Below are 15,842 nucleotides of genomic sequence, written 5' to 3' on the forward strand. Positions count from 1 at the left end.
TCGCGATGTAACAAATTGCTTCACGGCACCGCACGGCCTGTACAGGCTAACAAGGTAGCGATGGAGTTTTTCACACTATCGTCATGGCTGAGCTGGCAAAAAAAAGAGGCAGAAAGCTAGGAAAGCATTGTCGGAGGAACAGAGAAAGAGGAAACGGCAGACACGAATAAACATCGGAGCTGCCAAATATCTATTCTGAAGCTGTGGGGGGAGCTCTATAGAAATACCTGCGAGCAAAACGTGAGAAAACAGCGAAGAAATGGCCAAAACTGCATAGCGCTCCTTTTAAGAAAAAAAGAAGAAAATTATTTCCGACCTGTTCCAGAACTGGCTGCCAACTGGTATAAAAGTTGAGGGCACAGTTTCTTGTAGTATACCATTTTTTTCTAGGGTCAGATGATGCCTAAGATCTCTAATCCAAATGGAAAGTTGGAGGAAATCTTTCTTTTTATTTGAGCAGTATCACACTTCTAGCCAGGAGTGTAGCTCAGACTAACACATATTTCAGTGAAATTGGTTGTTTTGCAAATGCGTTCTTTGATTGGTAATGTTTGAAGTAAAAATAAAAAAATAAAAAATAAATTGAAAGTTTATTACTGTAACCAAAAATGTTATTGGCAAATAAATTCAGTAATGTAGCTTTAAGGTCAAAGTTCATGTGGTCTTTTTCACTGTCTGCCTCTCACCAGCTTTGAACACTGCACAGACAGAGCTGCTGGACCTGCGGTGTAAATACAACCAGGAGATGACCAACAAGTAAGAGTCTGCCTCCCATTTTACATGTTGTGCTTACGTCATTTCTGACCAACTTTTATACACCCCCCCCTCCCCCAAGTCGTGGTGGTTACACACTGGCATCTCTGTGGCCTTCCTCACTGGTGCTCACTGTAGCATTCCAAGTGCTGAAGCCGCTCTTCTTCATTTTGCCTACACAAACTCATGTCCAGCGTAGAGCTGAGGAATGCCATTGTAAAGGCGGAGAGTGACTCAGCCACTAATGCAGGTCGATGAGAGAGGTCTGTGTTTGCCTTCACTGGGAGCTGGGCCATGACAGCCCTCAAGAAGAATTGCTCCATTTAAAGATTGCTTCAGAAAACACTCTACCTTGTCCTGGTCTTTGAGCGCAATGTATCCACCGCACGCCTGAAATGAATCTGAGCTTGTATGAAGGATGTCGATAGACGTTCAAAGTAAACACTCCTTTGTTTGGGTTTTGTGCTCCAGAGCACAGTCAGCCGCTGCTAATGGATTTTCTCCCAGGCTTCATCCATGGCGCAAATGAACGGATGTTTTTAGACCCACTGCCATCCATTTTGTTGGATTGGACACATTTTCAGTTTGGGCTTACCTTTCGCGTGCATCTGCAGGTTGAAAGACCAGCTCTGTTTACGTGGTTTGTCATACTGTGTGTGTGTGTGTGTGTGTGTGTGTGTGTTGTATGTTGTGTGTGTGTGTGTGTGTGTGTGTGTAGGAAATGTAAAGACCATAGACTGGTGTATTTGACATTAATTCACTGAGAATTGTCTTACATGTCTCATAAATAAGAATGTGAGGTGTCGTTCATTTTTTTATATCATTTCAAGTGAAGTTTGGATGTCAATGGCATTTCTCTTTTCACCGCAGCATCTTGTGTTAATTTGAAATGCTATCTAGCTCTGGCTCCACTCTTTGTTGCAAGTTTTAAAATGTCTCGGTATTGATGTCGTTCCTTCTCCGTCCTTCACTCTGTCAAACAAAGACATGGAACGGCTTTGAAAGAGAACAGGTTAGGAAGTTTCTAGAGGTTTCTAGTAGTTTAAGAAGTGTGCGCGTGCGTGTGCGCGTGCGCGTGCGTGTGCGTGTGCGTGTGCGCGTGCGCGTGCGCTGGGCTGGGCTGACCGTACCACTGACCCCAGAGCTCCAGCTTGCAGTTATCCCTCCCTGACCCCGAGCCTCTGAACACCGGGCCGGCCTCTATTACTCTCACTGACTGTTTCCTCAATGTTGATAAGAAAGACTATTTGTCTGCTTCGGCTTGAGTAGCTGAGCAGGTAATCAATACAAAACATTTTCCGTACTGCACAAGTTCATTAAACGTGGCACTGACACCTGTTAGTGTCTGCTGTCGGCAGGGCGCCATCTATCCTGGCCTTATTGATAGGACCGGGGCACGGCCAGGACCCTCTGAAACCGGGGCCGCACCACACGCCACCGGTGATCCTTAATGCCAAGAATATGTTAGGTTTGAGACAGTCTCAGTATCTAATGGATTCCACATCTCACTGTAGAAATAGTATCGTCTTCATGACATAATGATTCCATTGGATCACTAACATTTTAGCTAATTAATTCTGCAGACTGATGTGAGACGATGGGAGCGGTTAAATGCAAACATGAAAGAGAATGAACGTTCGGCTCAATGTAGTTTCTTTAATGTGGATTAAAAAGAAGTCTTAATATGTTCTTTGAACAAATTTTTCTTTTGGTAAAAACGGACTGCTGTGTCGCCGAAACTTTGCGAAACCTATGTGCATATTTAAATCAATCACAGCATCCTCGTTAATTCATCCCTATCTACCTTTTGATAACCAGGTCCCACGTGTGCAAAAATAAAACTGTTGCACTTCAAACAAGCCTCATGAATAATCCTGCTGAGCTTCTGTTTAAATTAGACTTCTGTGATTGTAAGATGTATGGAGGAAAGCTGGAGTTCAATCTCAAGAGAGGATGGAATCCCACATCCATCCGTTGGCCACAGCGTTTATACAGAGCCATAGCTACGATGGAGGACACAGAGGGCATGCCATTGAAGCATCTGGGGTTACTAATGACCTGTAGAGGAGTTTTTATTATAATATATAACCATAAGACACAAAACAATGGATGGATTTGTCAAGCAGATTATGATATTTGTTATACTCAATAAACTTCTTTAATTTTCTTTACCAGAATATTCCTGGTAAGTCATTGAAACAGCATCCTGTAAGGGGATACAATTTAAAGAAAGTATTATAAAACAGTTAAATGAACTTATAAAATAAAAAAATTGGGCAACACTTTACTTGAAGGTATCGACATAATCGTGACATGAAACTGTCATAACTATGACATGACACGGTCATGAACGTGTCATAAACGTTATAAACCAGTCATAAACGTTCATGACTTCTGTCATTAAGTGTCATTTGGTTTTTGTCATGACAAGTTGACATTGTTTGGGTTGTCTTGATTATGGCAACTTGACATTAATCAAAGTGGCATTACCAGAAGTTGTCTTGGTCATGACAAGTTGACATTACATTTGTTTGGGATGTCTTTGTAATGACAACTTGACATTAGCCAGGATGACATTACCAGAAGATGTATGTGTCATGACAACTTGACATTAAATATCTTTGGAATGTCCTTATTAAGACAACTTGACATTAAACAGGACGACATTATGTCAAGTTGTCATGACAAAGACATCCTCTGGTAATGTTATGTATGTTATGACATAATATATGTATGAGATTAGGGCTTTTCTTTTACAACGTGTGATAATGGCTATGTTCAGACTGCAGGCAAAATTGGCCCAAATCAAATTTTTTTGGGGTCAAGTGACCAGGTCAGACTTCTTCATAAGTAGCGTGAACACTCAAATCTTGCCCAGATCAGATCTTTTTCAAATCAGATTCCATATGTCGTCCTGAATCAGACCCGGGTTTGATTTTTTTTTCAATGCGGCGCGCAGCGTGAACAACAAAGGCGGATTTTATGCGACTTTTACGTCAATCTGACAGAGATAATCAAAAGTTGCACTCGACATCCGAAAGTTTTGAATAAACTGCGTTTATGCAGACCCACCACTCTTCGTCTCTGCATCCACACAGACCTCTGCAGTGAATTTGCAGCCATAGCTTTATTTATTTTTTAAGAATTATATAATGTTAATAACAACAGTTGTGCTTTGTTTTTTTATGTGTACCGGAGAGTGAGGGTATCTGCTCAGTAATCCTGTGGTTGTCTGTGTGTGTGTGTGTGCGTGTGTGCGTGTGTGTTGTGTGCGTGTGCGCGTGCGTTCCAGGGCAGAGGAGGTCGACGCCATCATGGCGAGTCTTGAGAAAGCAAACCAGGTGAGTACAGTCTTCCTCTGCACTTCTCTGATTGAGATGCTCCTTCGTTAAGGTAATCACTCCTGTAATCAAGCCTTGGCTTTAATTAGACACCCTCCGTCCTGTGTCCCCCGCACCCCGTTCTCCCTCCCACATCCACCTCCCCTCCCCTGAGCGTGTGATTAGCGAGTGTAAACCTGAGCCCCCGTCGGTGGGCGCTATGGCAGCACGGCTCCACTCGGCAGAGAGCGGCAGACTGCCGAGAACGCGATTGATGCCGGGGCGCCAAACGCCGGGGTTCTTAGTTATCTCACTGCCTTGATTGCTTCCTATGCTGGTGATACCTCTTTTTCTTCTGCTCCTTTCTTCTCCCCCTCTGCTCTTCTCTCTCATGCTCTTTTTCTCACTCTGCTGCTCTCTGCCAACAGCTCCTAGATAAATGTTCTCAAAATGAATCATTAATTAGCAGGCCGGGTGTGACAGAGCAGGTAAACAGTTTGGGGAATAGAGTGGGCTGACTAAACAGCCCCCTCAGCAGAATAAAGCGGTGGCTGCACTGGTCTGTGCGGGCCCATACTCGGGTTTTCGCTCGGCTCTAAAATTTCCGAGCAAGGGCGCCTCCTTTGATTTATGTATATGCTCTCACCTTGATCATCTCATTAGCCAATTGATGCGGCTGGTGTAGGAAAACTGTAACGCTGTGATACCTTGTGTGTGTGTGCACAGAGAGCGGAAAAGGCCCAGAGGGAAGTGGACAGGCTAAAGGAGCAGTTAGCCAGTGGCCAGAGAGCCACCACAGGGAACTGCCATCCAGCAGAGGGCACTAGCAGGGTAAGAATGATGTCCCTTCATCTGTGACTGGTATTTGATTTTTGGCCATATCTAGGCAACAGTGTAATATAACTAAGTATATTTACTCAAGTGCTTTACTCAACAATTATGAGATACTTGTACTTAATTACTAACATTACATGCTCCTTTGCACATCTACTCTGCTACATTCATGTAACAGCTGTAGTTACTAGTTCCTTTTCAGAACTTCTAGGACACTAAGACATCCTTGCTTTGTAGTTTACTTCCCAGAGATATTCTGTCAATTCACTATTTCCCTCAGGTTCAGTTTTTGAGGTTGTTGAGGAAATTAGTATTTAGTAATGTAGGTGGTGCACAATTTCTTATTAGTCAATTGAAAATCCAGATTTATTTCTTAGACTGAGACTTCCACAATGACCCCTCAAGGACCGATATAGACATTCAGGTCAATTCAATTCTGTTTATAGCATCAAATCAGAACAAGAGTTATCTCGAGACACTTTACAGATGAAGTAGGTCTAGAACACACTCTATAATTTACAAAGACAATAACATAGACAAAAACATGGTTCCACATATGCGAAAAAGACAAAGTAAATAACAGCACAACAGCCATTGCCACGCTTAAAAAATGAAGGAAAAAAAACAAACTCTGGCAAATTCTGAATAACGTTGCCTTTACTCTATAATTTTAACAACAGCTTTTCAGGTGTTGCGCTAATCACTCCGCCCCAGTGGCAGTGCTTCGCCTTTCTGAGAATGTAGTTCCCAGCATGTATACGTTAGAAGATGGCTGTCTCTCATGTGACCTTGTTATTTGTACACGCTGTGACTATAAAAATCACAACATGTAAATAGGAAAATGTTGGCTTTAATTTTGTCACTTATTGGGAGCAGTAGGCTAGTGGGAGCCGGTTACCTCCAGGATCTGTGCTTAGCTAGGCTAGCTGTAGGGGCGTCAGACAGAGTTACAGCACGCACACAGATGAGAAGGGCATGTATGGACTTATCTAACTCTGGGGGACATGGTGAGTACATTAAAGTCCCAATGAGTCAGCGTGTTCCTTTTAAAACATGACGTAAATGTCTCTTCTTGGAAATTGATAAATTACGACTTAACACCTAAATGTAGACAGGTTTACATATCATCAGATTACAAAACCAGTGACAGAGAGCCGCCGAATGGCTTTTAATTGGTACAGACATGCTACCACCTTATTATCAGATACAGTCACTATGAAACATTGAAATGCAGTATTAATGGTTAGCTGAAGTCAAATTTTTCTCACATCCTAACTGTCTGAATTACATCAACACTTCATAGGTTGTGATTCACTGGCTGGCCTCTCACCTTTTCTCCCCACTCCTTCTCTCACTTACTTCCCCTCACACCCTCTGCACGTCCCCTTTTCTCGCCCTGTCAGGAGAAGAACGAGAAGGGCGAGGTGTTGCCCTCGCAGCTGGAGGCCACCCTGCTGGCTAAAGACCGCGAAGTCCTCCGTCTTCTGGAAAACATTCAGCGGCTGCAGTTCACGTTACAGGAAGTTCAAGAGACCTCGGCCAATCAGATCCTAGAGCTGGAGCGCCAGCTGGCCTACAAAACGGAAGCTATTGAGGTGAGACACGCGAGAGGCGACAGAACATGGCGATCACCCCTCTCAGTCCTCAGCACCGCTGGTAACCAATTAATGAGAAATAAAACATGCTGCTTCTCTTTTTCCATTTCAGAGATTAGAAGCTAAACTGCAATCCCAGATGGACTATGAAGAGATTAAAACTGAACTCAGGTGATCTTTTGAGTGTGCACTGAATGTGCAAGTCATACATAATAGGGCTGCACAATATATCGTTGTATAGTTTTTTTCATCATCACAATATCATCTGGCGCAAAATACACATCGCGAAAGGCTGCAACATATCGCAATAGACACAAAACTGATTTATTTATTTTTTGTTGAAAGAAAATATCAGTAGAAAACTGCACATTAAAATGTAACATTCATTCTTTTTTAAGTGGTGCCTTTTATGTTCAGAATAATGTTCTATTGGTTCAATAAAAGAATGTTGGAAACGATTTCCTTTTATTTGTTTTAAATTCAACAAGCAATTTGTTGAATTGTAGAAGAATACTGAAAGCAGCAGAAATGCTGAACCGAGTACATTTTAATATCTGTTTATTTACCGCGAGTGACTCGGGATATTCAACAACATTATCACATATCGCATATTTTCCTCGTATCGTGCAGACCAAATACATAACAATGTGACTTTAAATCCCCCAAAAAATGACTTTCTCTGCATGTTTTGTTTCTGTCTGTAGTATCCTCAAGGTAATGAAGCTGGCTTCGGCAAACGGCAGCTCGTCCCAGGTATATATGCTCCGGCAACCCTCTTATTGTACAGCAGTTTGAAACAGACTAGTTTTTCTCTCATCAAAGTAGAACTTTGTTTTCTTCTTAATGTTTTCTTGGTGTCCGGTAAGGAAAAGCTACACGGCACGGAAATGCTTCTCTGATCGTCATCCATTATAAGGATATCTACAGCCACTGCAGTTGATGAATCGAAAATTAACAGCTTTTGTGGCGTGTGTGTGTGTTTGTGTGTGCATAGGATTCTGCCAAGGCTGCAGAGGCCATTTTGCTGGATAAAGAGGCCTTTCTTCCATCTCACAAATACCTGGTGGATAAGGCCCGCATTTTGCAGAGCATTGGTAAAATAATTGTCTCTCACGTTTTGATTTTTCTGTCTATAAAACCGAGTTTAAAGACAATTCCACAAGATTCTTGACGAGAAGCAGCGAGTTTTGTCATCGTCTAAAAGCTTCCCATAATTCACTGATTGCTTGGTACTCATTGGTCAGGCTCAATCACTTCTGGAGTTTTTCAGACTTAAATCTCTTTGCTTGAAGTGAGGCTGCATGATGTAGTCTGGGTTTGCAAGGCGCTAGAAAGCAAGTGAGTTAATTAATTAAATATCTGCTATCAGCTAGGTAACAGTGACTTGATTACACTCAAACTTACTAGTATTTGTCATGTAGGAGTTAAATATATATACTGTATATATATAGATGTGTTTTCTGTCTCCAGATGATGACCAGTCTGAGGATGCAGGTAGGGAGATTGGCAGGCCGCCCGGCTCCCACTCGTCCTCCTCTCATGCGGATGGCCGGGCCTCCCCCAGCCCCGGTCCCCCCACCCTGGACGGCTCCTCCTCCAGCCACGATCTACCCCGTCCATTTTCTGAGTCACCGAGCTCTGGCGACAGACTGTCAGGAGACCACATCCTTCACAAGCAGCTCCTCTCCCCACACTTTAAAAAGGAGGGCCTCATGGCTTTTCCCACCGCCCTCTATGCAGCCAAAGTGGCCCTCATGTCAGCCACCCATGGGTCCGTGGGGGCGAGCAGCGTCGACGCCGGCTTGCCCAGCGACCAGTCGGAAAGCGGCAGCTCGACTGCAGGAGACGAGGACCAACTGGACACGGCCGAGATCGCCTTCCAGGTGAAGGAGCAGCTGCTGAAGCATAACATTGGCCAGCGTGTGTTTGGCCACTACGTGCTGGGTCTCTCCCAGGGCTCGGTCAGCGAGATCCTGGCAAGACCCAAACCCTGGAGGAAGCTGACTGTGAAAGGCAAAGAACCTTTCATTAAGATGAAGCAGTTCCTCTCTGACGAACAGAACATCCTCGCACTAAGGACCATCCAGGTCCGCCAGAGAGGTGAGTGGAAAAGACAGAAAAATGTTAGAAATATAGGCAGGTTCAGGTGGGAATGAACAATACACTCTTCAGTCACCTCTTTAACCATGTTTTCTAAACCATTGGCATGGTAGTGGAACTAAGTGTGAAGTATTCTTATTGTCAACAAAACCATGAATAGATCAAAACCAACAATGCATTTATCTGACCAACTAGGGCTGAGCAATTAATCGTTTTCAAATCGAAATCGGGATTTGGAATAATGCGATTAGCTAATCATGAAGACCGCGATGTAATCGAATGTGCAATATTTAGTTGAATGTTTGGTGTAACATTTGGTTTAAAAAAAATGTATTCCTCTTTTAATTATTACATTTTTTCATAAGTTAAATGCTGGAATAATGTTACATATTACAGATGGTTTACAGAAATGTCCTGTTTTCAGTGGATGTTTCATTTATTTTGTATAACTTTATTTAACATGATAGTAAAAGGTGTAATATGTGTGGCCAGGATAGCTCAGTCGGTAGAGCGGGCGCACATATACAGAGTTTCATGCCTCGACGCAGAAGATCAAGGGATCGAGTCTGACCTGGGATGATTTCCTGCATGTCTTCCCCACTCTCCCCCTTTCATTGCTTTCCTATCATTAAAGGTGGAAATGCCCAAAAAATAATCATAAAAAATAAATAAATAAAAAAAGGTGCAATATGTAGGTGCTGCTGTTGAACTGAGGCAGATGAGAAATTTCAGTGCACAAGAAAGTACTGATATTTTTTTATTGGAATTCTTTATTTCATTCTTATAACTTTAGTTTTTGTGATAAATGTTCTGTGTTTGACTGTTCAATGTCCCATGCTTATTAAAAGAAAAACACTTATTGCTGGCAATTCATATCTACTGTACAGTATGTTCTCATCGTTGCAAACGAATATAGAGCAGTTTTGATGGTGCCTAATGTTATAATGCTCCATGACGTGTTTTATCTGTTACACCGTAAATATTGAACTTGAGCTAAACTTTTAAGAAAAAAAATCGCAAATCGAATCGGAATCGCAATATCTGGTAGAAAAATCGCAGTTAGATTTTTTTCTCCCTAAATCGTTCAGCCCTATGACTAACACAGTATTGTGTGTGTAGCCAAAACCTGATATATCTTATTCCTCTGTGTTGTCCAAAAACACATCAGTATGCCACGCTGTTGCACTGGGTGACAGCTTCCTTCATTATCATCAACATGGGCTTTGTAGTTTATTTTGAGTCAATCCCGCATACGCCATCCTGCTGCTGGAAATACTCACCAGAACAAGAAATATGCATTCATCCGCAGCTGAATATAGTCCCCAACAAATACACTATTTACTCTTGTTTGAGCAATGTTTGCTAAAAACTACAGGGCCCAGCTGTAGGAAAAATTACTTGACTAAAAATGAAAGTATATATTTTCTGCCCCCTCCCTTTTTTGAATGATTAGGTAGAGTAGGTTAAAGTTTAACCAGAGTAGTAGTCCTGCATAAACCTGCATAATATGGTTTCGACAACATGGATAAAGAGGTGTATCCATAGGTGACCAAGGTACCAAAATAAGAACTAGGTTGTTAAAAAAAAAAAAGTTTTTTGAGAGTTGTCAAGGTGTTAGAGAGTATGAAGTTACGATATAGCAACGAGTTTTTTAGTGCAGCTGTAATCATGCCATCTTGTTTTGGTGGCTTAGCTTCTGGACCTGTGTACGTTTAAACCCTCTAATCTACTTGGACCTCATCCTTGACTTCATTGCGGCTTCCTCTGCCATGTTTGTAGTGTTACTTTTAAACTTTGTTTTCTCCCCAGATTCACAGCTTTTGAAAGTTGAGCTTCCCGTATACTGCAACCTCAGACAGCACGCGCTCAAAGGCAGCCATTGATCTACCAGTCAAAAGCAAAGCCTTGGAACTGCTCTCTGATCAACCATCCCACTCACCCCCCTCCTCTCCCCTCTCTCTCTCTCTATCTCTTTCTGTTACCCTCTGTGGCAGGGAGCATCACTCCGCGCATCCGAACTCCTGAAACTGGGTCAGACGACGCCATTAGGAATATCCTGGAGCAGGCCAAGAAGGAGATCCAGTCCCAGAGGGGAGGTGAGGAATGGAGCTGCCAGTCATAAGCCATAGTTTAAAGCCATATTGATTGATTTTTTTGTTTTGTATTGACAACAACGTTTACTGTTTTATTATGATTTTAGATCAGAATTTTATTGCATCTAAATTGGAAAGTTGATTTGAGAATGCATCAGTGTCTTTTTTTTTTGTTTGTTTAGGCGATGGCAAGTCGTCTCTGAACAGCTCATCGGGCAGAAGCAGTAACGGCGCAGGCAGCAGCTCTGACGAAACCATAAAGAACATCCTCGATCAGGCCAGGAGGGAGATGGAGGCCCAGCAGCACACCCTGATGGAGATGGACGTCTGTGGGAGGGCCCCGATGGCCAGCTCAGGAGCTCAGGTAGAGCGTCTGGGGCCCCCCGAACGCTCCAGGGGCCTACCTTTACCCATCTCCATCAAACAGGAGGAGGGAGGCTGTGTCACAGTCTGCATGGCCAACTCTATCAGCAGCCCCCAGACGCCCCTCAGCGTCCTCTCCCCGGCCGCATTTGTCCAGAACATAATCCGCAAAGTCAAATCGGAGATCGGCGAAGTGGGCACCTACTTCGACCAGCACTGGTCTCAGGAGCGGGGGTCCATGGTGCTCAGCGGCGGAGGTGGCTCGCTGCCCTTCAACTCAGTCTCTCCCTCCTTGTCTTCCTCCTCCTCCGGGCCCTCGGCCTTGCCCCGGCCCTGGCCCCGCCTGGAGAACGGCGAGTACCTGCCCAACAGCGAGGAGGCCTCCTCTGCTGAGGACGAGCTGGGTCTGGGGCTGGGCCGGCCAGCGGAGGTCAAAGTGGAGTCAGACACATCGGTAAGTGGAGAGTCCCCTGGCCCCGGCCCCGGAAGGCTTTCGTACTACCCCGCGTACATCCCCCGCGCCCTCAAGCCCACCGTGCCACCGCTGACTCCAGAGCAGTACGAGATGTACATGTACCGAGAGGTGGACACCATCGAGCTGACCAGGCAGGTGAAGGAGAAGCTGGCAAAGAACGGCATCTGTCAGAGGATCTTTGGAGAAAAGGTCAGATGTTACTCTTTCTAATTAAAAAAAAAAAACGTATGCAAGAGCGTGCGCCCCATGTAGTCTGAGTCCCTGGCAGCGGCCCGGGTTCGGATCCAACCTGCGGCCCTTTGCTGCGTGTCATCCCCTCTCTTTCTCTCCCCCTTTCCTGTCTATGCACTGTCACTATCGAAATAAAGGGAAAAGCCCCAAAAAATAATCTTGTAAAATGTACGCATGCTGCAATACAAGCAGCCTGCTAAAGCTCTGCCGAAGCTGTTCTTACTGCAACACGTTGATCAGATGTATGACAACTATTCTGCTGCACCAAGCTACAATATAACATGTTGGTACACTGAACTGAATATTCAATTATTGTTATAGGTAATAATGATACTTGTCTCTGCTTTATTAACACTAAGATACAAGATGATATCAATACATCTACAATGATATTAATAAAGATATACATTTGTTTGAGGGTCAGAAGAAGAACACAACTCAAATTGTAAACTCAGATTCGCATTAAACGCTAATCCCTTTGTCTGTCATAATATGCACCATGATCAAGAAGCTCCACAGACTTTGTTTTGTGAAGCCACACATACGGAGCCATTGAAAAAGGTCTTTATGTGTATTACACATTTGTCCCACCGAAGGTTTTCAGATCTCCAGACCACGTGTAATATTGACTACGGTAACACAAAACACATTTTATTATGTAACTAAGGGAAAAACTAATGCAGCAATCAGAACATTCATGTGACAAAGTAATTGCCCCCTTTAAATGTAATAACGGGCCGCACCACTTAAGCGGCAATAACCGCAGCCCGACACGTTTTATAATATGATCTTAGTATTTCACTTCCACGCTGTGGAAGTATTTCAAACTGGTCTTTATGCAGAAAGACACTTTTGAGGTGCTTCAGTCCTGCTACTGCATCCCCGTTGAGTTCACGTCAGGACGTTGTGAACACCACTCAACAACTCTGATTTTAGTTTTTTTTCAGCATCTCAGATCCTGTTTTTGTGGTTTGGATCATTGTCTTTGTGGCATTAGAGTTTGGCACTGTGCAGAGTTCATGCTTCCCTTAATAATAACAAGACCAATAATATCACGTTTGACAGCATGATGATCATAATACAGTTGTATGTATCGCAGCAATTGTTGTAAGTCTGAAATTCTGTATTTGCTTTATGCCAGGTATACTGGGACCTGCGTTGTCTGAAAAGTTCCGCTTTGTGTGAGTCTTTACGGCCAATTATCCTTAAAGCCTTTGGGGGCTTTTATGCAAATGTGAGAGAACAGTGTTTTCCACTTTGCTACACTCCCTTGAATCCTATTTTTTTCCCAGATCTCTCATATTGTGGGGCCACCAACTGTCCTTATAGCTGAGAGGCCTGCATTTCTTTGGATGTTCTCTCTTGTGACTTCCTGGATGAGTAGTTACCGCGTCCGTGTAGAACTTTTGGGAGGCTGGCCACAGGTTTTACTGTAACACTGTATTCTGCATGTAAATAGCTCTCACTGTGGTTTAGTGGCTTTGTAAAAGTTTCCAGACTCATAGATTTCAACAGCTCATCTCTTCTGGAATTTCCTTTGTGGCACGGTGTGCATTTTGTGGTGATTGGGTGACTCTGATGGTAAGGTTCAGTAATTCCTTTCAGTATTCAGCCGTCTTTCCGCGTTCAATCATCTGGATCTAGTTATAAGTCTGATAACTGATTTAGTAACAAATGCCGAATTTTCAAACGAGCGACATCAGCGTAGGATAAGTTTGTTCACTGTGACAAATATGCAGCAACAGAGGGAATTCACAACGTTGTATTTTGAATGCATTTTTCCTGAAATGAACTACTGTTTGTTCCCAGAAAATATGGCTATTATTTATTTCCAGAAAATCCCGTCGAGTGTTTTCCTGGCTCCTTTGTTATTTATCACAGTTTATCCTCTGTGGAGTAGATAAGACATTTAGGTTTTAATGGTGCAGATTGTACATTTTGATAATATTAAGGGTTCAATTTTTGATTCTCCAGCTTGGGCCTTTGCGTGAGAGGTATTAATATTTGTAAAAGCTTGACTGTTGTAAAATATTCTTAAACTGAGTTCCACTTAGGGTGAAGGTGAATTTTTATACAAACCCAATTTTTTTCTGGCACATTCAGGAGTGTGTTGAAATTGTATTTATAATTGAAAAGGCCATAAAACAAAAATATATTACTTTAAAAAAAAATTGTTTGTTTAAGACCACATGTGAATGAATTTATGATCATACAAACACACAATGTGGCTGTTAAAAACTTTCAGCACTCTGCTTCAGCATGGCTTTTTTCCATCTCCATGAAATGTGCTGCCACTGTAAGTTAAATGACTGAATTTGAATAGACTCAATATAAACATTGATGGTGTATTGCCCTCTAGTGGTTGTTTGATGAAAATAAAACACTGAGGCCATAATTGCCAAGCGCAAACAGATTTATTTTTGTAATAATATTTTTGGAAATCACTTGTCATATATACATTTTCCGTTAGCATTGTTACAAATAGCAGGCGTAGGCAACATATATTTACCTGTATTGTATGGCACAGGTGCTGGGACTTTCTCAGGGCAGCGTAAGCGACATGCTGTCTCGGCCCAAACCCTGGAGCAAGCTGACCCAGAAAGGCAGGGAGCCCTTCATCCGCATGCAGCTGTGGCTACTGGACCAGCTAGGCCAGAGCCTCAGCCAGCCCCCGAACCACGGCCACGCTCTGGGTGAGACTGCAGTTTACACACACGCACACACACACACGATCAACAGAAACACGTCAACGTCATCGAAACACCATGACGTTGATGGAGGCGCGTGCAAAATGCAGCGCCTCTTTACTCTAGTTTGGTGTTATTCTCTGCTCTATGTTCTTAGTCAATGTGTGTTTTTGTGTTTGTACTATAGAGCAGCACTTTACATTTTGTTCCTGTACTTAGAATGTCAATAAAGTGAATTCAGAGAATCACACTTCAGATGTTTTAATATCAAAAATGCAGAAAAAGAAGTAATTGCAGTATTTTACTCTACATACATGTACATTGGGACTTATGCAGTGGCTACATCTAGGCTATAGATTTACTGTTTTTTTTTTCTTCTGTGATGCCTCCAACCTCCAGATAAAAGCCCAGTGACGGCCCAGTCCTCGCCCTCCCCGCCTCCCAGCCCAGCAGAGAGCCACCCAAGTCCGCTGGTTGAGCCTGTCAGCCTCTCCCTGGAGAGCAGCAAGGAGAACCAGCAGCCTGAGAGCCTGGGCCTGGGGTTGCCCCCCCACCCGGCGGGAGGGAAATCCACTCCCAGCCTCGTGGCCCTGCATCAGCCCACAAACCCACTGGGTATCCAGGAGCTGGTGGCCATGTCGTCGGAGCTAGACACCTACGTCATCACCAAGAAGGTCAAGGAGGTGCTAACTGACAACAACCTAGGTGGGTCTAAGTTCCCACTGTGGGGTTGCGCTGACACTCCTTATGAATGCAGACACAAGTCCTACATACTGTGTATGTTTGTTTCCCACAGGCCAGCGTCTTTTCGGGGAGACCATCCTGGGCCTGACTCAAGGCTCGGTGTCTGACCTGCTCTCCAGGCCCAAACCTTGGCACAAACTCAGCCTGAAAGGCAGGGAGCCGTTTGTCCGCATGCAGCTGTGGCTCAATGATCCTCACAACGTAGACAAGCTGAGGGCCATGAAGAAGATGGAAAAGAAAGGTGGGGATCCAGAGAGTACGCTGTAATAGCTTTCAGTACAAGTTTGAGCGTGTGGTGAAAATTTCACTTTATGAGGTTTTTTAACATTAATATGCGTTCCCCCAGCCTGCCTATGCTCCCCCAGTGGCTAGAAATGGTGATAGGTGTAAACCGAGCCCTGGGTATCCTGCTCTGCCTTTGAGAAAATGAAAGCTCAGATGGGCCGATCTGGAATCTTCTCCTTATGAGTTCATAAGGAGCAAGGTTACCTCCCCTTTCTCTGCTTTGCCCGCCCAGAGAATTTGGCCCACCCATGAGAGAGAGAGAGAGAGACATCATGGCTTTCAAACGAGCAAAGTGGCAGTTGGTCAAGGCCACACCCCCACCCTCCACCTTGCCCCCCCCTCTCTCCTCCTCAATAGAGAGC

General features: G+C 43.8%; 1 protein-coding gene across 2 annotated transcripts in view; it reads left to right on the forward strand.

Moving 5' to 3' along the window:
- Positions 1–15,842, forward strand: part of cux2b (cut-like homeobox 2b) — a 104,089-nt gene that overhangs the window by 81,522 nt on the left and 6,725 nt on the right. For both annotated transcript variants that reach the window (XM_039803965.1, XM_039803966.1), the window contains exons 8-20: positions 690–756; positions 4,046–4,094; positions 4,800–4,904; positions 6,311–6,502; positions 6,615–6,673; positions 7,207–7,255; positions 7,497–7,596; positions 7,973–8,602; positions 10,597–10,698; positions 10,878–11,722; positions 14,292–14,457; positions 14,851–15,156; positions 15,248–15,436. In XM_039803965.1, coding sequence (XP_039659899.1) covers positions 690–756; positions 4,046–4,094; positions 4,800–4,904; positions 6,311–6,502; positions 6,615–6,673; positions 7,207–7,255; positions 7,497–7,596; positions 7,973–8,602; positions 10,597–10,698; positions 10,878–11,722; positions 14,292–14,457; positions 14,851–15,156; positions 15,248–15,436 — 2,859 coding nt within the window. The remainder of the gene's footprint in view (positions 1–689; positions 757–4,045; positions 4,095–4,799; positions 4,905–6,310; positions 6,503–6,614; positions 6,674–7,206; positions 7,256–7,496; positions 7,597–7,972; positions 8,603–10,596; positions 10,699–10,877; positions 11,723–14,291; positions 14,458–14,850; positions 15,157–15,247; positions 15,437–15,842) is intronic.

The sequence above is a fragment of the Perca fluviatilis genome, chromosome 6 (genome assembly GCF_010015445.1).
Source record: "Perca fluviatilis chromosome 6, GENO_Pfluv_1.0, whole genome shotgun sequence".
NCBI classification, from domain to species: domain Eukaryota; kingdom Metazoa; phylum Chordata; class Actinopteri; order Perciformes; family Percidae; genus Perca; species Perca fluviatilis.